The following is a 25,693-nucleotide window of genomic DNA, read 5'->3' as shown; positions in this document are numbered from 1 at the left end:
GAGCGTGTGCACGCCCACGACCACCCCTCAACCTCGCCCCCAGCCCCCTAGGCCGAGGCGCCCGGGAGGCTGGAGGGGCGTGGCTTTCTGGTGGGGGCGTGGCTACCGCGCTGGCTCCGCAGGCTTGCGGCGACTGAGGCGGAGCGGACTGGACGCCTGGGACGGCGGAGGCTGCATCGCGCCAGGCGAGTGGGACGGAGGGCTGATCGGGGTGGCCTGGGGTCCGGGCTACTCTAGGGGAACTCTCGGGATTTCTAACCCACCTCCAACCCGAGGCTACGAGCTCGCTCACTCCCTCTTAGCTGGTCCCTCCCAAGTCTTACCATCTGCGCCCAAACTTTGCAAACTGGAGCGTCTGAGTCCCCGCGCTCCTGTCCCCTCCCAGCCCTGACCTGGGCCCTGTTTCCCTTGCCCCTAACCCACCTCTATCCCTTTATCATTCCCTGCCTCTCTTTCTCCGCTCCATTTCTCTTGTCTAGCTCTGTCCCCTTCCCTTCCCAGGTCCCCGCTCTCGCAGCTCCCGGTGGCCGGACCAGGCCCCTCAGCGGCGGGAAGGCATCCGGGCGTCCGGCCGGGCTGGGCCTGGCTGCTGGGCGGGTGTGGGGATCGGCAGATGTTTGCCATTAGACTGGGACCCCACAGGCCCCGCCCCCTCCCCGCCCGGGGCGGGGTCCTCCTCACCCCTAACTTTGGGGGCGGAGAGAGCGAGGCAAGAAAACCCCCAGATTCACTCAGCCTGGTGAGGAGGTGCACTCTGGAGAGAACCTGTGGCCCTATTCTGAAAACTCCCACCTGTTGATTCTTGCGGCCTCCTTCCATCTCTCTCATCCCGGGATCTTGTGGAGGGCCTCCTCCGACTCCCGCCGCGGAGTTCCAAGCTTGAGGTTAGATAACCACAGACAGACCCTTAGACCTCAATCGCTGCGACTAGAGATGTGTAGAGTCTAGGCGTGCCTTGGGCGAATCTGCCCCGTTTTAGGTTCAAAGCACAGAGATCCGCCTGCCTCTGCTTCCCACGTGCTGGGGTTAAAGGCCTGTGACCTACACTCAGCTTGCAAGATCTTTGGGTTGGGGATGGAGAACGGGGGCCTAGCATGTACGGAGCCTGGGGTTCCGCCCCAGAATGTATAGCTGAGTGTGGTGGTGCAGCCAGCCAGTCAGGCTGAGACTCCAGGCAGACTCAGAACCCATTTTAACTACAACTGGGAACTGCGTTTCAGGTGTTCAAGCCAGCAAAGCAAGGGCAGAGACGTGGAGAGACACAAACTGGAGGGACAGAAATAAACCAGAGGGCAGGAGCCTCCTAGACCTGCCTTCATGCCCAGCAGGTACCCCATCTGATCCATTCTCCCAGCACCCACTGCCCCACTGACATCCACACCTAGAATGGTGCACTCTGGAGGGTGAGATGGGCGGAGGTGTCTGCAGCAAAGTGGCTGCAGGGTAGACAACAGAAAGGACTGACCTTGGCTAACCTCCAGGACTGAAGTGGGTTTAGCAAGAAGTCCTGATTAACCCCCACCGCCCGCGTGCAGCCTGTTGGCATCCCCCCCCTTTACTTCCACCTCTATCCAGTCTTCCACCCCACTCTGTCCCTACTGTACCCCCCTCCCCAACCCGGACACATCCTGAGGGGGCAGGAAGTTCTATGTAGCTGGGCAGTGAAACTGTTTATTTTTAGAGAAAATTGTTTCCATAAAGAGGAAGGCTTCTCAGAACTGGTATCCTCACTGCTTTCCCGACCCTCCACAGGCCTGGCCTGGCTCTCTGCTTTGAGGTCGCTGAGGGGTCCCACCTCCACGTTGTCTCTTGCCCCCTTCTGCAATTCCCACTGGAGTGTCCCTGTTAGCACCCCAACCCTCCATCCGGCCTTACCCACCCCACTCTCCCTGTGCACTTTCTATGCTGGGCCGAGGAGAGGGGGGCACAGGAAGGGTGGGGCCACCTGCCCTGGGGGCCATGTGGAGGCTGTGGGAACAGCTGGAGCCTGTCCAGAGCTGGACAGATGTGCACACAGTCAGGGAGGTTTGGTTTCTTTGTTCTAGGGCTTTCTACAGCCAGGCAAGGGTAGAAAGGGGAGCGTGAGTGTTCAAGTATATGAGAGGTGCCTGACCATAGGGTACAGGGCCTGCTGTGGAGGGCGGGCGGCTACATCTCCGTCCTTCTCCGTGAAGACTGACCTGCCAACCCCTCTGCAGGTCAGCCTCAGCTGCCTGCAAGCTGTTGGGGAGACACCCCTGAGTTCCCTGGTTCCCTGAGTGACATCTGAGGAGCAACAGCAGCGAGAGGATGGCCCAGGTCCTGCATGTGCCCGCCCCATTCCCAGGTCAGGGGCTGTTGGGAGGAAGGGGGAGGGGCCTTGAATGGGGAGGACGCTCTGACAATGTGGGGGGAGGGGACAGCCATACCTTGAGGGCCTCAGGTGTGGGAACAGCTCTAACTATGTGGGCCTGACAAGGAAGGACAGCTCTCTCGCTGTGACAGCATGAGGGAGGGACAGCCCTGATGTGAGGTCTGAGTGAGGGAAGGACACCTCTGTCCTTGGCATCCATGGGTGACATGGCCAGACACCAATGGCTTTCCCCAACTCTAGGAACTCCTGGCCAGGCCTCCCCAGCGGCCTTCCCCAGCAAGGAGCCAGACCCGCCATACTCAGTGGAGACGCCCTATGGCTACCGCCTGGACCTGGACTTTCTTAAATACGTGGATGACATTGAGAAGGGCCACACACTGCGCAGGGTGGCGGTGCAGCGCAGGCCACGCCTGGGCTCCCTGCCACGGGGCCCGGGCTCATGGTGGACGTCCACAGAGTCGCTGTGCTCTGACGCCAGTGGAGACAGCCGGCACTCGGCCTACTCCTATTGTGGCCGCGGCTTCTACCCACAGTACGGAGCCTTGGAGACCCGCGGCGGTACCAACCCACGCGTGGAGCGCACGCTGCTAGATGCGCGGCGCCGGCTGGAGGACCAGGCAGCTGCCCCATCATCTGGAGGCTTGGGCTCTCTGACGCCCAGCGCTGCGGGCTCCACCAGCTCCCTGGCAGGCGTGGGTCTGCTGCCCCCCACGCCTCGTAGCTCCGGCCTGTCCACCCCGGTGGCACCCAGCGCTGGTCACCTGGCCCATGTGCGCGAACAGATGGCTGGGGCTCTGCGCAAGCTGCGCCAGTTGGAAGAGCAGGTCAAGCTGATCCCCGTGCTCCAGGTCAAGTTGTCGGTGCTCCAGGAGGAGAAGAGACAGCTCACGGTGCAGCTCAAGAGCCAGAAGTTTCTAGGCCATCCCTCAGGGACACGGAGCCGGAGCGAGCTCTGTTTGGACCTTCCGGAGGCCTCCGATGACCCTGCTACACTAGAGACCCGCTCGGTGGGCACTTGGGTTCGAGAACGGGATTTAGGCATCCCAGATGGTGAAGCTGCCCTGGTGGCTAAAGTGGCCGTGTTGGAGACGCAGCTCAAAAAAGCACTGCAGGAGCTGCGGGTGGCTCAGACCCAGCAGGTCGACCTCCAGCCCCAGGCCTGGCCACCACCAGACACCCAGGTCCGCGTAGACACCGTGAGAGTAGTGGAGGGTCCTCGAGAAGTGGAGGTGGCAGCCAGCACAGCAGCCGGGACCCCTGCGCAGCGAGCTCAGAGTCTGGAACCCTACGGAGCAGGGCTGAAGGCCCTGGCTACATCTGGGGGAACAGAGAACAACCTGGTGTTCCGTAGTCATGAGGTGGTGGAGACCATGTGCCCACTGCCCACAGCTACCACCAGCAACATGCACACAGCCAAGAAGATCAGTATTACGGAACGGAGTTGCGTTGGTGCAGCCAGAATGGCAGGTGAGTGAGGTCATCAGGGGAGTCCCAATAGGGTCCCCTCCTCGTCCTAACCTTCAGCCAAACAGGTGGCCCCAGCCTATCAAAGTGAGAGGAATCCAGGATGGACCTCAGAGCTGTAGGCACTGGGTAGAGAAATTTGGTGTTGGGCCTGGGTAGATGGCTCGACTGGTAAAATGATTTCTGTATAAGCCTCTGAGTTCTGGTCCCCAGCACCCACGTAAAAAAAAAGCCAGGTGGGTTCATCCCCACATGTGATTCCATTGTGGGGAGACAGAGGCAGGAGATAACGGGGGCCGGATTAGGTTATTGGTGAGTTTTAGCCTGCAGTAGACCTTGTCTGAGACAAGATGGCCCAGTGAGATGGCTCAGTGGGTAAGCCAAGCCAGATGGCCTGTGTTCTGTCCCTGGAGTCCACATGGTAGCAAAACTGACTCCTGCAAGTTGTCCTTTGAGCTCCACAGGTGTGCTATGGCACATGTGTGCCCTGGCCACATAAAAAATAGTATTTTTTTTTAAAGGTAGACAGTACCTGAGGAACACTACCATCTGTTTACCTCTGGTCTAAACACATGTGCACATAGTACACACAGGTACCACACACACATGCATACACATACACAAGCACATGCACATACACACATACATATGCATGCACACTCATACACACATGCACACATGCATATGTACACGTTCACACACAGGCATGCATAAACATGCACACTCATACACACACGCACAAAGAAATTGAACATCTAGCATATTGTGTCGAGGCGTTAAAAAAAAATCCAGGAAACATAAGTTGTTTGGGGAAGGCTCTCCAAGGTGGTTGTTGGTTTCATAGAAAGTTTCCTCTTTTGAATTAAGAACTGGCAGGAATCAGCGTCGGACAGTGTTCCCCTAGACAGAGTGTCTTGTTTCTATTACTGAGGCATATATACTATGCCTCGGGCATAGCTGGATCCAGGTACTCGGGTTATGTGGCCTCTCTAACTCTTCACTGGGACCGTCAGATGAATGAGTCTGCAAGGGAGGTGCCCCTCCTCTCCACAGATCTGCTTAGTTCAAGTGACACCAGATAAAAATCTCAGGAGTGGCCCCCGAGCCTCCAGGGCAAAAGAGACCCTACCCAAGCCCAGTGGCCTTCGGAAGAGGAAGGGGGTGTACCCGGAGGAAGTGCTGAGTCCTCGTGCCAGGAAGGGCTGGATACAGATCGCCAGCTGCCCAGAAGCTGTCAGAATGATTCACAAGATTAGTGACAGCTGTTCTGTCTGGGCACAGGCCAAGGGGTACCAGCTGCTGTGCTCAGTGTCTCACCAAAGGGGGCTGAGGACGAAGGGCCCACTGCCAGATACCCCAGGTTCCATCACTGTGTGACCCCAGCTGAAGAACACCACCTCTCTGGGCTTCCATAGTCTTCCCTGTGGCTTGTTCTAATACAGATACACCCTTCCAGAACCCTTGGGAGTGAATGCATACAGTAAGTGCTCAAGCAGTGTTTCTTGGCTGCTTCTGCTGACAGTTAGCAGGTTGACCTGATTTGTTTCCTTTAGGTTGCTTGGTTTTGAGAGGTTTTTTTTTTTTCTTTCCATTTTGGGGTATGTGGCATTTGAGACAGTCTCGCTGTGTCCTGAGGTCTAGCCTTGAACCCTTCCTTTCCCTTTTCTCTCCATCTTCCCCCCACGCCCCTCCTGAGTGCTGTGTATCAGGGATAGGACACCTCAGCTGGCTTAGCCTTGAACTCCCATTCTCCTCCTTCAGCCCCGTGAGTAGTTAGGATCACAGGGCATTTAATCCACGCCCAACTTCAACTCTGCTTACAGTTGGGGAAACTGAGGCTTAGTGCAGGGTCTGCACCAAGTGCCCATGGGACCAGGTCACGGTGGCTGGAGCCCTGCTGACTCTGACGGGCACTGGCTGCAGGCAAGGGCCCAGCTGTGTTTCCTTGCTTCCCTGTTGTCCTGGCCAGCTACGGAAACCACCCCTCTGTTCTGTGTCCATCCAAACACCCAGCCCTGAGGTTCTGGCCTCTGGCCAGGGGCCCGCCCAGCATAGCCTTGGAATCTTTGAGAGGCACCCTCCATTCCAGACATGCCTCCCGGGGCAGTCATGGGGCCTTCTGCTCACAGGACATAGAGACAAAGCTATGTTCACTGCCTGTGGAAAACTGCCACCCCAAAAGTCCTCCCTCGTATCTCACTGCACTCCTTGTTGCTGCAGCTTGGCCTCACTTAGATGGAGCTGGAGTATGTTCATTTGCTTCATCTGGTTCAATGGATACTTGGTGCTTATTGTCACAGGTACTAAGAACACAGCAAGAGACCACACTTACCAATGCCCCTGCCCAGGGCCTGCGAGATGGCTCAGGAGGCAAAGGTGCTTGCTGCCAAGTCTGATCTCTGACCCGCATTTTGTTTGTTCTTGGAGATAGGGTCTCACTGTGTATCACTGGTTGGCCTAGAGCTTGCCACGGAGACCAGGCTGGCCTCTGGTTCACAGATACCTACCTGCCTCTGCCTCCCGAATTCTGGGATTGAAGGCGCACACACTGGACTCACATACTGGAAAGAACCAATCCCTAGCACAAGCTGTCCTCCAATCTTCACACAGGCACCAAGCCATGGCACACACCCTCTTCCCCCCACTAAGTAAATAAATACTCTCATTAAGTAGATCAGGCTACCCTCAGATTCACAGAGGGTAGCCTCTGTCTCTGGAGTGTTGGAATTAAAGATGTGTACACCAGTATGCCCAGAAATAAGTGTAATTAAAAGGAAGAAACAAACAAACAAAAAAAAACTTCAGAAAATATACAAGGGACGAAGTATCCACATGAGAAATACGTATTTGGATTGAAACTGAGGGAAACGGGCAGGGCCGGTGACAGTTCCTAGGGGACATGGCTGCCCCGTGCCCTCCTCTGTAATCTTGAGCTTGCTTTTCAAGCTCTGTTTGGTCTTCTGCCGTAGCATCCGAACCTCCTCAAACTGCAGCACTCTTACCTGTAAATTGGGTGTCCTGACAGAGCTGCTGCCTAGAATCGCTCAGTGAGGGGCTGAGCTCTAGGCTCTGGTGTCCTTGGACTGAATATGTTCAGGTGTATAAGCCTAGCACTCAGGAAGCTGAAACTGGGGGATCGCCTCAGCTTCAAGGCAGCCTGGGCACAGAGTGAGTCAAATGCTCACTCAAACTCAAAACAGCAAATGCTAAAATAGGAGGTGATGGGGTCAATGAAGCCTAGTGGGCAGAGAGAGAGCCATAAGAGGCTCCAGGCCAAGGCACAGCCCAGGATCAAAGCCCTGGGACCAGGAGTAACTTGGGCTGATGAATGGTCTAGAAGGTGGAGGACACACACAGTCGAGGCGCTGCGAGATCTAAGCATCCAAGGGTGAGCGCTGCAGACGCCTGAGCAGGCGCAGCACAGTGTCAGAAATGCAGCGTTCACCTGACATCACCACATCATGTCTGCTGAGGTTGGTAGGCCTGATGACAAATCCTGGAGCACTTCTTGGAGGAAGAGGCAGGGGGGTGACCTCTTTAGCATCTACTGAGAGCTTTAATTCCAGTCTTCTGAAGGCAGAGACAAGTAGGTCTTTGAGTTTGAGGCTAGCCTGGTCTACCTAGTGAGCCCCAGGACAGCCAAGGCTATGGGCTCAAGCAAGACCCCCACTCAAGCCACAGAAATGTGACTTATTTTCTTTGTAGAAGGACTGGAAAGTACAGAAAAATCTAGAATACCAGAAATGTGGGTATAGCTGCTTTCTAGAATTTTGTTTGTTCTGTTTTGCTGAAATAGGGTCCCACTCTAGGCCAGGCTAGCCTGGAACTCATGGTCATGCTGCAGCCTCAGCTTCTCTGAGTGTTGGGATTACAGGGGTGTGTAACCAGCACAGCTCCAGCCCTTGGCTTCTGTGCCACGTGCACACTAGGCCAGAATCTTACCTTGGGCCATGCTCCTAACTCCACTTCTGTTTTTTTTTTTTTTTTTTTTAGTTTAATTAATTAATTTAGAGACGGTGTCTCGGGTAGCCCAGGTTAACCTTGAACTTCTGATTTTCAGTCCTCTTCCCCTGCAGTGCTGGGTACAGGAGCGAGCCACCGAGCCTGGTTCGTAGGGTGCTGGGGATGATACCCAGGGCCTGGAGCAGACTCACAAATGTTCTCCCTCCCCAGCTTCAGTCCTGTGTTTGATTTGTAGGGTGTGCATTCGAGACAGTTCGATTTTGTAGCCTAGGCTGCTCTTGCTGCCTGCCTCCACCTTGCTTGCCAAAGCTGGGACCTCAGGCATAAGAAAAAAGTGTGCTTTTAATGCCTGGCACCACAAAGCTGGTGGGAATTATTGTTCTGGTTGATTTTATTTATTTTTTCAGCTGCAGTGGAACCCAGGGCCTTGTGCGTCCTGGGCAAGCAATCTGCTTGGACCTGCCTGACCCCACACTTCTTATGTTTGTCTTCTGCTTTTCCCCAGTCACATAAAGACACAAAGACCCTGAGCATGGTAACACGTGTAGCCTACCAAGCGCATTCCTGCACTTGGGAGACAGAGGCAGGAGGATTGTTGTGAGTTCTAGATAGTTCTAGGACTACTTAGCAAGATCCCATCTTGATAAAGAGAGAAGGGAAAGGAAAGGAAAAGTTTAGGGCCATCTTGGCTGGAGAGTGCTTGTCCAGTGCAGGCTTATCTGAGTTTGAGCCCAACCTCGTCTACAGAGTGAGTTCCAAGATAGCCAGGGCTACACAGAGAAACCCTGTCATGCAGAAAACACAGAAAGAAAAGAAAAAGAGGGAGGAAGGAGTTCTTTTTCCTTTTTCCGTGTGTACTGTGTTTTAAGAGAGAATTAAAGGGTAGCCTGGGGTACATAAGAGCCTGCCTCAAAAATACAACTGAAATAAAACCAAGGGCTGGAGTGGTGGCTCTGCGGTTAAGAGCTCTGGCTGCTCCTGCAGAGGGCCTGTTTGCTTCCCAGCACCCACATCAGGAGGCTCACAAGTACCTGTGACTCCCGATCCCTTGGAGCCTCCCCAGGCTCACTCTTGACTAAAAATAAATCTTAGAAAGCATACAGACAGTTAGCCGACAGCACGGTGTGTGCAGTCTTACTGAGTCAGGCGCAGGCACACTTGTCCGACGGCCCGGTGTGTGTGGTTATTTTTCTTCTGTTTTGTTTGTTCGTTTTCGGAAACAGGGACTTTGACATGTACCGAAAACCACCCCCAGCCTCAAACTCCTGATCTCCCTCCATCTGCCTCCCCAGGGTCAGAGATGTCCACTCCTATGCTTGGACGAGATACTTCATTCACTTTTGAATTACTTACAAACGGATTTATTTGTTCCTGTGTATGTACAGGCACAGCTACGGGGAGACATCTGTCTCCTACCATGTGGGACCCAGCAATCAAACTCAAGCCAGCCACTTAGCAGCAAGCTCCTTTCTTCACCAACTCATCTCGCCAGCCCAGTATTTTGCTTTTTGAAGATGATGTTTCCCTGGCTGGCTACCAAGCAATCCTCCTGCCTCACCCTCTTCATTCCCTGGGCCCGCAGGCATGCACCACCACCCCGGGCCTTCCTCCTCCTTTTAATAACATTGCTGCACCCCACCTTCAGCAGCTAACTTAGATATTCCATGTCCTTGAAAAACATGCCCTGTGCCTGCCTCATTTCCTTAAATGGTCTTGTGTTTGAGAAAAACAAGATTCTCTCTCTGTTTCTTGTTTTTTCCACTTTAATTTTTTTCCTCCAGTGCTGGGCCAGGGCTGTGGACATCTTACAAGCCAGGCAAGAGCCACGCTGCTGAGTGCTGGCTCCCGTTTCCAATTGCATTATTAGATTGATTCTATTACCTTTTTGGGGGGAAGGGGGCGCCTGTAGCGGTTAGAGAGCAATTTGAGGGGATCTGTTCTCCTCTTCCACACTGTGGGTCCTCAGATCATCAGGTTTGTTTGGTTGACAGCAAGCCCCTTCATCGGTTGAACCACCTTGCCTTACCTGTGTCTCTCCGTGGGTCTGGGAATCTGGATTCAGGCTGTCGGCTCTTGTGGCTAACCTGCTGAGTCATCACACCAGCCCCATTGTTTGTCTTGTTTTTAGATAAAGTCTTACAATCCTGCAGGCCGGCCTCAAACTCACCTTAGCTGGGGTAGGCCTTTGACCTGTGATTCTCCTGGACAACCTCCCAGGTGGGAGGGAGACTGGCCTGGAGAAAGGGGGCGGGGGTGCTGAGCACGCGCGAGTGAGCATTGTGTGGCCACAGACATTGGTTTGAGATGGCTCAATCCACTGCTGGCTGGCTGAGGGTCCTGAGGAGTCTGCAGCTGTGTACCCCTCTCTCCAGAACTGCCCTGGGATCACAGATACACACAGCTGGTCTGAGGTTTGGGGATTTGAACCCAGACCCTAAAGCTTGCAGTGCAGGCATCACCCCAGCACAAGGGATTGTTTAAAAAGATGGTTACATTTGTATTTATTGGGGGAAGGGGAGTGTCAGAGGCTAACTTTCGGCCATCAGGCTTGGCAGCAAGCACCTTCACCCTATAAGCATTGCTGGCCCTAGAAAAGGTTTTTTCCTGCTGATAGTTTTGACCTGAAGCTGTGGGAATGCACAGATGCAGAGTGCCAAGACACCGGCCACTTAGGCCACTTAGGCCCGCTGCGGTCTGGTTTTGCAATGGTTTGGTTTTTCTAAAACAGGGTTACTCTGAGTAGCCCTGGCTGTCCTAGAACGCCGTGTGTAGACGAGGCTGGCGTCAAACTCAGAACTCCACCTGCCTCTGCCTCCCAAGTGCTGTAACTAAAGTTGTGTGCCACCATGTCCAGATTATCACCTGATGTATTTCAACATGTGAACACCCTGCCGGGGTTGGAAGAACCTTTTAAGCCTAGGTTGTTTGTTTGTTTGTCTTCTTTCTCTTCTTCACATGGGCTCGTGCACATATATAGCATGTGCAAATATACATATATGGGCTGGACTCACTCATGTCCTGCCTCAGAGCGTTGGTCCTGGAGCCCGGCACACAGACGGTGTCTAAGGTTTATCATTATTCCTGTTTTTATTTTTAACGTACCTGGTGTGTTTGGGGGAGGTAAGCATGTTATTCCCAAAGGCACATGCCAATGTCAAACGCTGGCCTTCTGCTTCTCTCTCTTGTTTGCTGCTGGTTCCCCAGGCTAGCCCAAGGGCTTCCAGGGGCTCTCCATCTTGCCATAGATACCCTGGATTGCAGACTTCCACCACTATGTTCAGCTTACACATAGATGAACTCAGGTCATCAGGCAAGCTCCCTTACCCAGTGAGCTGTCCTGGCAGCCCCCAGCATTTAAAATCTGGAGCCCTAAGCCAGGCATGGTGGGGCATGCCTGCAGTCCCGGCACCCTGGACTGAAGCAGGAGGCCCTCCAGCACAAGGCCAGCCTGGGCTACAAAGACCCACAAAACAATACCAGCACGTGCCTGAGGATGCAATTCGGTTGGTAGAATGCCGGCTCAGAATGCAGGAAGTGCTGGGTTCTTATCCCAGATCTTGGGAGGTTGAGGCAGGGAGTTCAAGGCCAGCCTGGGCCACATGAGACTCTCTCTCTAAAAAAGACTATGAGCAAGCCAGACCCCACAGCTCAGTTCAGAATACTGCAGTAGTGTTCACAACTGGGGTTCCATCCCCAGGACCGAAAAACAATAATGATAAACAAGCAAGTGAGCCATCAGACACACCCAACACTGGCTCCTGGCTCAGAAAGTAAACTCAGTTCTCTGTCACCTAGGGTCACCACACCCTGGACTTTACTGCTTTTGGAGACATTTGTAGCCAGCCAAGTGTCCCACCCTGTCCTGTCTACACTCAGCCTGTATAGAGAAAGCACTTTAAGCTCCTTGCAGAACTCAAGTAGCACCCAGGAACTTCAGCAGTGAGTTGCTTCTGACAAAAATCAAGTCAGTGGCAGTAGCTCCTACCTTTAATCCTAGTACTTGGGGAAACTGAGGCAAGCCATCCCTGAGTTTCAGGCCAGAGTTACACACTGAGACCCTCTCTCCAAGAACAAAGCATTGCATTTTTTAAAGAAATGTAAGCATCAGAGACCTTCCACTCTTGCACCCTCAGGGGAACTGCACCCATAACAGGAAGCGGGTGCTGTAAGGGAGGAGGGACAGGGACACAGGCAGCAAGGTGAGATGGAATTGCACAAGTCCACACTTGAGGCTTGGGGACTGCGTGTCCTTGGAGACTGGGCCCAAGAAGTCACTTGTATCTTGTGTGTCAGCACGGTAGCATACACCTTTGATCTCAATACTCATGAAACAGAGGCCGGATACTCACTCTCTCTGATTTTGGTGCCAGCCTGGTCACATGGTGAGTTCTAGGCCACCAAAGTCACACAGTGAGACCCTGTCTGAAAAACAAAACAAAACAAAACAAAAACAAAGGGCTGAGAGATGGGCCAGCAGTTAAGAGCACTGGCTGTTCTTGCAGGGGACCAGGTTCCAATGGATGTTCTTTCTCATTCGTGCAGGCACCAGGATGCACATGGTATACAGACATACATTCGAGCAAAACACTTATACACACTAAAACAAATGTTTAAAACTCAGAGTTAATGATATGTGGAATCGAAGTGCCCCTTACATGCGTGTGTTGCATGTGTGTGGGAACCTGCGTGGAGAGGGCGGGGCTCATTGTAAGTCAGGCTGCTGGCCTTGTACGACAGACACCTTTACCCTTCTTGCTGGTAAAGGTCTGGGTGGCCCCTCCAGCAGCAGGAATCGTATTTACAGTGATCTGCGGTTGATCTATTTCCAGACTTACTTGCTTTTTTATTGAGACAAAGAGTCTTGCCTCATAGGCTTAACTGGCCTGGAGCTTGCTGTGTAGACCTACCTGGTGTCAGGCTCACAGAGAGCCCCTTTCTCTGCCTCTCCTATGCTGGGTTAGAGGCCTGCGCCACCGCATCTAACCTACTGTAATTTTATCTTCTCCGGGTACAATTTTGGCAGAGTGGGGTTTTGGTTTGATTTTGATTGATTGTAGTGTTAAGATTGGAATTCAAGGCCTCACATGGTAGATGTGGCTCTCCCTCTGAGCCACACCCCCTCACTGGGGATGATAGGCAGGCACTTACTACTAAACCATGTCCTGAGTCCCAATTTTTAAAATAGTTTATAAATGCAAAGTTTTTCAAAGGTGTGGTGGTACATGTCCCTAATCTTAACGCTGAGAAGGCAGAGGCAGGAGGATGACCACAAATCTAAGGACACCCTGAGCTATGCAGTGAGAGCTGGGCCAGTCTAAGCGATACAGGAAGCTGGTCTTGGAGAATATAAATTTAAGTTTTACTTTTTAAATTTTCTAATGGCTCCTGTCCCCTTTTCCTGATGAGTGATACCTGCTTAATATCAAGCAGATCAAGACAGTCTGTCCTGAGCTGGAGAGATGGCTCAGTGGTTAGAGCACTGGCTGCTCTTTCAGAGGTCCTGAGTTCAATTCCCAGCAACCGCATGGTGGCTCACAACCTTCTGTAATGGGATCTGATGCCCTCTTCTGTAGTGTCTGAAGATAGTGACAGGATACTTATATATAGTAAAACAATAAATCTTAAAACAAAAGAAATGGATCTTCCTCCTTCAAATTTAAGACAGTCCGTCCCTCACATGGCTTAGGCGGGCAATACATTGTGTGTGTTCTTTAAAGACCCTTACTAAGCTAAAGTAAAAAGCTGTGTATAGTGGTGCATAATCCTTCACACATGCTCAAGTGTGCACACACATTTACACACACAGTCATACAGTCTTACATACATGTGCATGTGTGTGCACGCAAGTCACACTTACAGTATCCAATCATAGACCTACATACTCACATTCACATAGTCACTCATATACGATCACACACATACACACACACATACACACACTCACACAAAGGTAAAGAAGATGAAACACCAGGAAGGAGTAGGGTTGCATACCTGTGAGCCTTGTACTTGGGCAGTGGAGACAGAGACAAGTTCTAGGCCAACCTAGGCTACATAGTAAATCCATGAGTTAAAAGATGCTTTTTTTGGAGGGGGCATCCAGGATCACAGAGATGTTTAAGCCCATTGCCTAGGGTGCACAGCTTCTACCTATAAAGTTTGCATCTCTCTTCTGACCACCACACTCTTGCTGCAGTTCTTTTTTTCTCTAGAAAATGCTCAGGGTGACACAGAGTGTGAGTTGAGTCTGAAGCCAGGACTGTGAGGCCTCAGGGTGCTCGTTCTTTGGCATGGCTTACACCCCACAACTCTGTACAGTAAATACCACTCACTAGCCTAGGATTTCAGTTCACCGGGCCTCCCTTCCTCCCTCTGTAATCTGAGCCCTTCACGTGGTGAAAGTTTGAAGGTGTAGTGTAAGGACGAGTTCATCTGTCAAAGAGGACCGCATGGCATGCGGCCAGCAGGTGATTTGGGGGTTCGTTGGATGCGCTGTGGAAGTCAGAGGACACCTCTGGTGGTCCTCACATGCATCTAACTTTTTGTTTGTTTATTTTTTAAGGTTTATTTATTTATTATGTATACAGTGTTCTCTCTGCATGTATCCCTGCACACCAGAAGAGGGCATCAAATCCCATTACAGATGGTTGTGAGCCACCATGTGGTTGCTGGGAATTGAACTCAGGACCTCTGGAAGAGCAGCCAGTGCCCTTAACTACTGAGCCATCTCTCCAGCCCCCTGTTTGTTTGGCTTTTGAGACTGAATCTCACTCACCCTCTAATCCAGACTATCCTCCCATTTGTAGTAATCCTCCTGTCTCCACACCTGAGTGCTGGGATTGCATGTGTACCCGCCAGCACACCTGGTTTGTGTGGTACTGGGGTTAGGACCCAGAGATTCGAGAGTGCTAGGCAAGTGATCTACCATCAAGCCCAGCATTGTGCTTTTTTAGCATCTCACTGTGTAGCTCAGGCTAGCCCTCCTCCCTCTACCCAAGGATAATAGGCATGGACCAGCACACTAGGCCTTTTTCATTTTTCTGGTTTCCTGAGACACCACATCTTGTCATCCCAGGTGTCCCACCATCTCCTGAAGAGCCTTCCCCATCTAACTCACCCCCTGCTGCAGCCTCCACAAAACAGTCTGAGAACCCTGCCCCGGCTGCCCAGGACACCGCCGACAGGGAGCTTACCAGGCCTGCAGCTTCACCGGACTCACAAGCGGCTGAGGGAGCAGGTAAGCAGACATCTGAGGGACACAGGACCCCAGTCATCCACAGTGGACCCAGAAACACATCCACAGCCCACTTACGCCACATGGTCTCTTGTAGGCAGAGCCTCTGTGGGAGTCCAGTCGACCATGAAGAGGAAAGAGGACACTGCAGACACTGAAGTCCACCAGAGGAACCTCCCGTTTGTGGGAGTCAATGGCGGGTGAGTGGGTCTATAGCCCCCGCTGACTCCAGGTCCTTCCTGCTATAACACTGAAGATTAGGAACGGGGCCTGAACTTCCCCACTGCTGAGAGCCACGCTCAGAGAGCCTCACTGTTCAATCCACACGTCAAAGCATAAGGCATATAGGAAAAGGAAACTGAGGTAAAGGAATGTGTGCACCTTGCTGGGACCTATTCAGTGCCTCTGGAGCCTGTGTAGGCCGACTGTGCCCACAAAGGGCCTGATTCAGGTCAGTACCCCAGAACAGCACTGCAGGTCCAGTGGGGGCCATGACAATTGCAGTGTGGCATGCTTAGAAATGGAGACCATGGGCTCTTGAATCCCCAGTGAGGGGGTGGGGTGTGGATTTCAGATGCCTACTTACCTAATATGTGACTTGCTTGTAAGATATGGAAAAACTGAGGACCAGAGACGCCACACCGATTCCTCCTACACCCGTCCCCATCAGTGTTCTTCCCTGTCCCCCTTAGGTATGAGTCCTCCTCGGAAGACTCCAGCACAGCAGAAAACTCGGAACACGAGAGCACAGAGAACGAGGGCCCAGAGCCACCGGCCAGGGTTCCGAGCACAGCTGAGTGCCCTCCGTTCAGACCTCCGGGCACTGGAGTGGCCAAGACCAGTCTGGGGGAGCACCAGCTCTCCCGGGAATCCCAGCGTGTGCCTGCAGCTAAGGTGGCATCAGGACCTGACCCTGAGGAGGAAGTTCGGTCAGTTCTCTGGGTGGGATGGCATCAGACAGGGTGAAGGACCGATGAGCTGTTGCCTGGGATCCAGTCACACAGGCTTCCTGTCAGCCACTCAGCGTCTAGTCAGACATGAATTCCTGTCTGCCACCCTCTCTCTTGATTTTGAGCATCTCACCCGACCTTCTGAACGCTTTCTTGTCTTTTTGAGACAGGGTCTCACTTTGTAGCCCTGGCTGTCCTGGAACTCACTAAGTAGACCAGGATAGCCTGGTATAGGTATGTGGACCACATGCATGCTTGGTGCCCATAGAAGTCGAAGGGACTGGAGTTACAAACAGTTGTGAGGCTCCCTGTGAGAGGTAGGAACCAAACCCAGGCCTTTTAAAAAGTGCTTTTAATTCCCAAGCCATCCCTTCACCCCTTAAACATAAAAGTAAATAGGGGGGCTGGAGAGATGACTCAGCAGCTAAGAGTGCTGACTGCTCTTCCAGAGGTCCTGAGTTCAAATCCCAGCAACTGCATGGTGGTTCCCAGCTGTTTGTAACGTTAGTTCTAGAGATTCTGACATCCTCACACAGACATATGTACAGGCAAAACACCAGTGCATACTAGAATAAATTTTTTTAAATTATTAAATAAAATTCTGAGCAGAGATGATACATAGCTTTAATCTCAGGAGGCAGAGGCAGGGGAATCTTTGAGACTGAGGCCTGCCTGGTCTACAAAGATTCAGATCAGAGCTACACAGAGAAACACTATCTCAAAAAAAAAAAAAAAATTAAAAAAGTAAAAATAAATAAAGAATCTCTAAAACAAATGGAAGAATAAGTAAACTTTTAGGAAGTAAAGCAACATGAGCTCAGTCCAGTCCTATCTCTGGCAGGATGGATCTGAGCCCTGACCTCATATCAGCATGCTTGGCCCTGGAGAAATACTTGGACAACCCCAATGCCCTCACGGAGCGAGAACTGGTACGGAGGACCCATGGGCGCATTCTCATACCTCACCCCGCCGCAGGGTGTCTCTGCACCCGCTTAGTGCCGATCCAGACACCAAGGGTGCAGCTTGGTGGTGGGTGGGGCTTAAGTGGGTGGGGCTTGAGTCCCAAGATTGTGATGGGGTCCACTGTTACCTGGAGACACCCTGGCTTCATGTTCTTACTTTTGGGATGTTCAGGAGATACTATACTTTCACTTTAGGGGCTGTCTATAATTGTCTTAGAGACTGTGGGGGCAAGTGAACATTTTAGGGGCTGTCTATAATTGTCTTAGAGTGTAGGCAAGCATGCACCACATTCTAAGGGTCCTACCCTCTAGCATGTCACTGTCATTGTGGCTGAGTCAAGCACAACTTGTTTTTCTTGTTTTTCATTTTGCTCATGTTGAGGTCTCATGTAGCCCAGGCTGGCCTTGAACTACATTTGTGGCTGAGGATGATCTTGAACTCCTGATTCAGCCTCCATCTCCCAAGTGCTAGGATTACAGGTCCATCCCACCTCACTGGATTTGTTTGTTTTCTGACACGGGGTCTCACTATGTATCTGTATGCCTGTGTATGCCCGACCTGAAACTACTGTGTAAATCAGGCTGGCCTCGAACTCACGGAGATTCTCCTGCCTCTGCTTCACCTGTTTGTTTTCAGACAAGTTCTCAGTGTTTAGCCCAGTTTTGACTTAAGCTATGGGTCTTCTTTCCCTGGGCTCCTGAGTGCTGAGATCAGACAGATGCTACCTTGGCTGCAGGATGGGGAATCCCTCTTCTGTTCTTGGCTCTTTGCAGAAGGGGATTGGGGTCCCAATCCTCACTCCCCACTCCTGCTGTCTCTGCAGAAAGTGGCCTATACCACCGTGCTTCAGGAGTGGCTGCGCCTTGCCTGCCGCAGTGATGCACACCCTGAGCTTGTGCGGCGACATCTGGTCACCTTCAGGGCCATGTCTGCCCGGCTGCTGGACTATGTGGTCAACATCGCTGATAGCAACGGTAACACTGCCCTACACTACTCCGTGTCACACGCCAACTTCCCTGTGGTGCGGCAGTTGCTGGACAGCGGTAAGCCTCCAGGCAGGACCAGCCTGATGGTCTGATGGGGGAGGCATGTCTTCCCAAGCTCATGAAAGAATTGCTGCTCCCCTCACAGTCTGATGGAGGGTTGGTGGACAGGGATTGCAGCTTCCCAGTCTGATGGGGGAGGCACTGTGCTTTCCAAATCTGAGGGAGCTTCCACTCTCTTGACGTAATAGAGGCAATTCACCTTCTAGTCAGATGGGGCAGAATGTGCCCTTCATTGGCAGGTGGAGGCTTTGCCCTGATGGAGGATAGAGGATGTAGCCAATCTAGTGGAACTTAGTCTTGTCTGTAGCACTATAATGAATTCCAGTTACCTGTGTGGTGGATAATTTCACTGCTGTGGATACTGTGTTTCCAAAGCCCTTGTGTGAGGAAAGGCTGTGGCCTTGGGACTGGGGGTGGGACAGTAGACAGGGTATTCAGTCAGACAAGAAGAAACCAGTCTTCACGGTCTGATGTTCCCAGTCTGTGAGGGATGTAGAGCCTGCTCGGCGAGGGCCAGGATAAAGAGACTGCTTACAAAAAGAAAAGAAAACTCTGGTAGCTGGGGAGATTTTCCATGGATAAAGTGTGTTTCCTGCCAGCATGGCCGTGGTTCCACCCAAGATTAAAAAAAAGAAAACAAAAAATAAATCTAGGCATGGGGTGGAGTCACGTGCCTATAACCCTGGCCCTTGGGAGTGAGGAGGTGGGGACAGGAGAGTGGCTGGATTTGCTGGGTACCAGCAGCAATTCAGAGACAAATCTCGTGTCAAGAAGAAATTGGAGAGCAGTTAAGGAAAGATGCCTGCACTGACCTCTGACCTCCACACATCCGCACAGCAGACTGCAGACTCGCACACACACACATGCACGCATGCACATACACACACAAGCACACACACACATCTTCTTAAGAAGGCTGAGGCAGCAAGATGGCTCAGTGGGTAATAGCAGTTGCTGCCAAGCCTGACAACCCACACGGTGGCCAGAGAGAGCCAGCTACTGCAAGCTGTCCTCTGATTTCACAAGATGCCAGGGCTGGTACTCCTGCCCCAACTAACTAACTGGATGGAAAAGGTAGTGTCCACAGCTGCAGAGACAGTTAGAAGTGGGTACTGTTCTCACAGCGTGGTTCCTAGCACCCACAACCTACAACACCCTCTTAGGGACTGCAGAGACACTTGGACTCTCATGCACATATATGTGCATGTACACAAACACACAAGTTGAAACATAATAAATCTCTTTTTAAAGTAATCTTTTTTTTTTTTTTAAGAGAGAACAGGCAAACAAACAACAAAACACAAACAGGTGCCTAGGTCCTGGAGACACTCTCTGGCTTCCACAACACATGAACAAGTACAGAGACCAACTCGGCTGTGCCTAGACAGGGAGAGTACAATCCAGTGCTCTCTGGTGGGCCAGCCTTTAGTCCGATGGCGGAGGCTCACGCCCGCTCCATCCCTCCCCTCCCCACACAGGTGTCTGTCAGGTGGACAAGCTGAACCGTGCTGGCTACAGCCCTATAATGCTCACTGCTTTGGCCACCCTAAAGACCCAGGATGACATTGAGACCGTCCTTCAGCTCTTCCGCCTTGGGAATGTCAACGCCAAAGCCAGCCAGGTACGGGGTTATGGTGTGACTTTATTTACTTAATTCATCAGGGATGGGTGTAAAGGCCTGGGGACACTTTTTGAGACTCAGTTTACTGGTACTGGCATGTGGGGCCCAGGGATTAAGGTCAACAGGCTTGATTGCAGTGGCTGTACCCACTGAGCCAACTCACCTGCTTCCTAACCTCCTTTATAAACTCCAGACTGTGGGCCACCACTCTATAGTTGGGTACTGAGACTCAGAGCAGCGCGATTACTTCTTCAAGACTCAGAGCAAGGAGCTGATGTCTGAACCTGATTGATTCAACCTTTGAGCAAGCTCCAGCTAGCTGTAGCTGGCATATAATGTGTGTGTGTGCGCGTGTGTATGCATGTGTGTGTGTATGTGGGGAAGGGAGTGTGTGTGCATGCATGCGTGCGTGTGTGTTGTGTGTGTGTGTAGGCCAGAGGAGCAACATTTTAAGACTTGTTTTTCACTCAATCTAGGGCTCGCATAGACTGGCTATCTAAGATCCTGCCTCTGCCTCCCAGTGCTGGGATCACAAGCTACATCCCAACCTGGTTGTGCATGGGCTTTCTCTAGATGGAACTGAGGTCTCTTCACCTCTCTATTTGAGACAGTGTCTTACAGAGTACCCCAGGCTGGCCTTGAACTCTCAGAGATCCACTTGCCTCTGACTCCTCAGTGCTGGGATTAAAGACATGCACCATCATGCCTGATCCTGTTTATTTGGTTGGTTGGTTTGGTTTTTTTTTTTTTTTTGAAACAATGTTTCTGTGTGTAGCACTGTCTGTCTTGGAACTCACCCTGTAGTCCAGACTGGCCTTAAACTCAAAGAGATCCCCCTGCCTCTGCCTTCTGAGTGCTGGGACCATAGGCACAAGTCAGCACACTCTGCTAAGCTTTGTCATTTATTATTGTTGGAAGACTAATGATTGAGCCTGGACCCCACACATGCTAGGTTAGTGCTGTACTATTGAGCTATATCTACAGGGCCCACCTCCCTCTTTTTCCTGGTTTTTAAAGATTTTTTTTTATTATCTATTTTTTGTTTGTTTGGTTTATCATAGCCCTAGCTGCTGTGTAGATCAGGCTGGCCTACAATTCAGAGATCCCCCTGCCTCTGCCTCAAGTGCTGGGAGTAAAGATGTGCGCACGCTGGCTGCGTTTTGCCTGCTTGTATGTGTCTATAGAGAGCCTCAGATCCCCTGGGACTAGAGCAGCGGGTGATTGAGAGGTACAGTGTGGGCGCAGGGAATCGAACCTCTATGAGAGCAGTGGGTGCTCTAAACCACTGAGCCGCCTCTCTAGCCCACAGCCCCCTTCTTACATGTAACTTGAGATAGGATTCCACCGAGTTACCCAGGCTGGCCTGAACACAAGGCCCTGTAATACCCGACCCTGCCTCTTCTCTTTCCTTCCCCTCTTCCCCTTTACTGTCTCTTCTGTCTACAGAAGTCACACATGCCTATTATCCCAGCACTCGGGAGATGGAGGCAGTAATACAGGGGTCAGTGCCATCTTCAGCCATAGCAGGTCTGGGCCAGCCTGGGCTAAGTGAAACCTGCCTATTAAATAGTAATGCTAATAATAATACCACCAACAACAATAATTATGAAGAAACCCCTGCACCCACTATTACACTCTATCCCAGGGCCCTGCTGGCTCTGGACTTACTGAACATGTCTTATAAATGGAATTATGGTTCCCTAAATGTGAATTAAAGTGTTAAAGAAACAGTCAGCAGACTAAAAGTGTCACAGGTTCCAGTCCATTCTGAGGGCTCTGCAGTGAGGCTCTGTAACACCGAAATAAGCACTCGAGCATGCTCGCACACACACCATGTGATTTTTTTTATCTAGTTTTACACTCAAAGTTGTTTTGTTTTTAGGATTTATTTATCTCTTGCTCTCCTGCCCTTGCTCCCTTACCCTCTCCCCACTCCTCTCTCTCCATGTACGCTTGGCCAGCCTCCCCCACCCCCCATGTTCACCTGCAGGCCAGAAAAGACCACTAGATCTTATTACAAATGGTTATAAGCCACCATGTGATTGCTAGGAATTGAACTCAGGACCTCTGGAAGAGCAGGCAGTTCTCTTAACCTCTGAGCCATCTCTCCAGCCCCACACTCAAAGTTTTTACAAGTTAGAGTATCCATCAGTGTTCTGAATAACATTTCTTTTCATGGCTGAGTAGTTTTCTGCTGTATGGCTTGATGAGGTTTGCTTTGTCTATTCATCCTCTGGTGATTATCATTTTTTAACTATTTGGGTGTAACTAGGATACAGAAATATATGCAGATCTTAGCTGGGTATGTTTTTCGTTTTTTATTTACTTTTGATAAGTTTTTAACATAGTTGTCCACCTATGAGTCGCGGAGAGCAGGGGTTTGCTGCCACCGATCTCTACACTACGCCTTCTCTCATCTTAGGCAGGACAGACAGCCCTGATGCTGGCTGTCAGCCATGGGCGAGTGGATGTGGTGAAAGCGCTGTTGGCCTGTGAGGTGGACGTCAACATTCAGGATGAGGACGGCTCCACGGCCCTGATGTGTGCCTGTGAGCACGGACACAAGGAAATCACCGGGCTCCTGCTGGCTGTGCCTAGCTGTGACATCTCACTCACAGACCGCGTGAGTCCTCACCCCAGTGCTCCCAGGGGAGGGCGGGCCGCACACGGGGCATCTTTTGAGCGGTCCATCCTTTACAGGACGGAAGCACAGCACTGATGGTGGCCCTGGACGCTGGGCAGAGCGAGATCGCGTCTATGCTGTATTCACGCATGAACATCAAGTGCTCGGTGAGGATGGTGGGCTCAGAGGGGCTTTGGGCTCAGATGAGCTAGGCAGGTTCTGCTCCAGCCAGGGCTAAAGAGACAGCCTGAGCAACTAGGTGAGACCTCAAAATGAAAAGAAAAAGGAGGGCGCCTACCTAGAATCCCCCAGTGAGGGGCTGAGGTGTGACTTAGCAGCAGGACCAGCCCTCTGCATTAACATTCAATTGCCTAAAATGTTGTTTTGGGTTTTGTTTACTTTTCACGTATATTTGACTGTATTATGAACCTCCTCCAGCTGGGTTGTGAGTTTGGGTAAGCCAGGACTACACTGTGAGATCCAATCATATATGGAGGGGGAGTGAGCCCCTGCCTCAGTAAACTAAGTGGCTGGGATCATATGAGAGACTTTCCCAAGCCCCAGAGCCCCTGTCCTTGCCCTTCCTTCTCCTGGTGCACCCTCCTTGACCTGGCGCAGGGGTCAGTGGAGAAGTCTCCCTCTCTTGTCCCCAGGCTCCACATTGTTTCCTTCCCATGCATTCTCCCTGCTAGGGCAGGGTGACAGTCTGTAGCTGTATCTGGTGCATTGGAAGGCAGGGGCTGCCCTCCTTCCCTCTGCATCTGCCTCCTCAGAGGGATCTGAAAGTATGCCAAGAAAGAATTCTGCCTCTCCTTACAGTTCGCTCCCATGTCAGACTACGAGAGTCCGGCTTCGTCCTCAGCTGAAGAGTGAATACAAGGAGGGGACCAGTGAGTCCCCCAGGACCCCCCAGCCACAAGCCACACAGCAAACCGTCCCTCCGCCATCCCTCTGTCCCTTTCTGCCTTGGCATTGCTCAGCCCTGCTCTCCACAGCAAACCCCCTGCACTTCCCTATGGGAACTCCGACATCTACGGGACTCCAGCTCCAGAGAGCCTTTCCCAGAACCCTGGGTTCAAAGCCACACTCAAAGCCAGAAAGTCAAGCTACATTCTCCTCCCAGTTGGCGCCAGTTGACACGCCCCCGGGTGTGGGTTTCTTATGAAGATCATAGAGAACAATCAGCCGGCAATTATGGGAGGAGTGGGGGCAAGAGGGAAAAATACTGTATTCTTGAGTCATTGTTAGGGGATGGGAGGGGTCAGAATTCAGTTGCTAAATTTGAATGTCACTGGAATGTTACAGTGTCCTTTGTCTCCTCAACTCTATGGCAGGTCTCCACAAAGCCCTCTCAACTCCCTTTGTCACCTCATTTCATTGTCTAGTATACAATAGGGTTTTGTCCACTGCCCTGTCTTCCACCTTCAGACAGTTTCTTTAGGGCCTGGGGTGTCTCTTGTGATTGCTCACAAAATAAGACTTTGTCATTCCTTAGTGTCTGCCTCCAGCCAGAAAGCAGTGTTTTCATTTGTCTTTTTCATTTTACTGTCATACACACACACACACACACACACACACACACACACACAATGATCAAGTTTAACAAGAAGTTATGCAGACCTCCCTGTTCCCCACAGGGAGGGCTTGGGACAGGAGAATGCTCCTTGAAAAACTTTGAGACCTACAGACAAAAAAGGCCATTTCGGAGTGGCTCCCAGCATCCCAGCCCAGAACCTCCCTCCTCAGTAAACAGAGGATGTGATACTGTGCTCGGAAGCCCATGTGTTCCTGATTAAGTGCTGGCTGGCCTCAGAACACTCCCAGAACAAGCTTAAAGTGCCAGACTTTGCTGAAATCCAAAGGGACAAATGAGTAGTTTTATGTTTGTGTGTTTGTTTTTAATGCCCCAGAGCTCCTGCTGGTGACAGGGTACAGGCAGGCCACACTTTTCTCTTACTGGGTTTCCTTTCCATCCTCAGAATCTCAGTGTGGTTCATGGGGGGATCTTCTTGTTGTTTTTCCGTTTCTTTTCTTCGTAAAGAAGAAAAAGAAAACAACTTCTCAATGTGCCTTGTGACAGGGGAGGACATGTCTGCTCAAGCCTCCCTGTGTTATCCAGGTCACAGCTGGACCCACTGAGCCTTGGAGTCAAACCTCAGCCGGGCAGAGTTGAGGCTCCTGAACTAAAGGAAAGTATTTGCCTCTCTTCTAGACAAGTAGGTCTCTTGGTTTGATGGAGTCTTTACTCTGCTTGAGTTTTGTAGAAGGAGTTTGTCTAAGGCATAGAGTCTTGGTTGGCATGAGAAAATAAAATGGATGGGTAGATGAATAGGATGGCTAGACAGATGGAGGGATAGATAGATGGAAGGATGGGTGGATGGATGGATAAATGTGTGAATGGGTGGGTGGGTGGATGGATGGGTGGATAGGTAGATGGATGGAGGAATGGACATATGTGTGAATGGGTGGATGGATGGGTTGGTGGGTGGATAAATGAATAGGTGGATAGATACTTGGAAGAATAAATGAGCAATGGATGAAAAGCTGGGTGGGCTGGCGGATGATGTCAGGATAGAGTCTTTGCATGTGTATAAAACAGAAAGCCAATCTGCAGGGCAGCTGCCGGTGTCTCCGGATGCTCACAGCCTAGGGCACATTCGAAAGGCCAGTGCTCTGAGCTGAGCCCTGAGTTCCAGCCTTGTAGCCAGCAAGGGGGGTTATTTAAGGTTTTGGAAGCATCAGCAGTGACCTCAGAGCACACGCTCCTCAGAAAAGCCCCTGTCTGTCTCTGCCACTGCTACTTTCTGTGTCTCAGTGTGGGGCCACCAGGGCCAAACCCCAGTCTCTCCTCTCCTAGAGTTTGATTTCTACTCTGTGACCACGGTACATCCATGAAGAGAGTGCTACACGTAAATGAAGTATTATTTTCTTGTAATCATGTTTTAGAAAGTAAGAGGACTTAATAAAGCTACAAACAAAGCTGATGTGTCTATTTCCTGCAACCCCCCCTTTTTTGGGGGAGTTAGCCTTGAACTTCTGATCCTTCTGCCTTCTCGTCCCATCTAGTATATTTGATGTTGGCGATGTGACCCAGTGTGTTGCACTTGTGAGGCTCCACACTTTGTGTTGTATCCCCGGGGATCACACACACCAGGCAAGTGCTGAGCCCCTGAGCCGCACCCCTGCTCATGTTTATGTTTTTTTTTTCTTCTGGTATAAAGGGGGTCCACGGGGGGAGGGAGAGGAGTGAGGAGGACCTGGGAAGGAGTAGAGACATGGAGTGGACATGTAGACAGTTCCTGCCTACTCTCAGCTACCTCCTGAGTACCAGGCAAGCCTGGCCTGCAGGGGACCGTGTCTCAAAGAAAAACAAAAACAGAACAAACAACGGAAATGTAAACAAATTATATGTATTTCTGTAAAAACACTCCAAGATTTGGGGAAAAAAAGAATCTGAAGTTCATAACACTTTCCACGAA

At 51.4% G+C, this 25,693-nt stretch overlaps 1 protein-coding gene across 1 annotated transcript; it reads left to right on the top strand.

The window, feature by feature from the left end:
- Window positions 1-667: 667 nt before the first annotated feature.
- KANK2 (KN motif and ankyrin repeat domains 2) lies at window positions 668-24,576 on the top strand. Its single transcript, XM_080930631.1, has 13 exons — window positions 668-884; window positions 1,221-1,328; window positions 2,199-2,326; window positions 2,594-3,820; window positions 14,853-15,014; window positions 15,109-15,211; window positions 15,704-15,940; window positions 16,803-16,890; window positions 17,748-17,967; window positions 19,449-19,591; window positions 22,014-22,214; window positions 22,292-22,381; window positions 23,034-24,576. Exons 3-13 carry the CDS (start codon window positions 2,290-2,292, stop codon window positions 23,085-23,087), a joined length of 2,562 nt encoding a protein of 853 aa, XP_080786757.1. The 5' UTR covers window positions 668-884; window positions 1,221-1,328; window positions 2,199-2,289; the 3' UTR covers window positions 23,088-24,576.
- Window positions 24,577-25,693: the final 1,117 nt, after the last annotated feature.

Source organism: Micromys minutus (genome assembly GCF_963924665.1).
Source record: "Micromys minutus genome assembly, chromosome: 16".
Classification (NCBI taxonomy): Eukaryota; Metazoa; Chordata; class Mammalia; order Rodentia; family Muridae; genus Micromys; species Micromys minutus.
Note: the sequence above shows the minus strand (reverse complement) of the source record. Positions and strands in the feature narration are given on the sequence as shown.

Excerpts from the sequence above, each read along its gene's own strand:
- KANK2 (XM_080930631.1), top strand. The coding sequence starts at position 2,290 with ATGGCCCAGGTCCTGCATGTGCCCGCCCCATTCCCAG. Across the intron at positions 16,891-17,747 it reads CCCTCACGGAGCGAGAACTG|AAAGTGGCCTATACCACCGT; the intron begins GTACGGAGGACC and ends CTGTCTCTGCAG. Across the intron at positions 22,215-22,291 it reads ACATCTCACTCACAGACCGC|GACGGAAGCACAGCACTGAT; the intron begins GTGAGTCCTCAC and ends CATCCTTTACAG.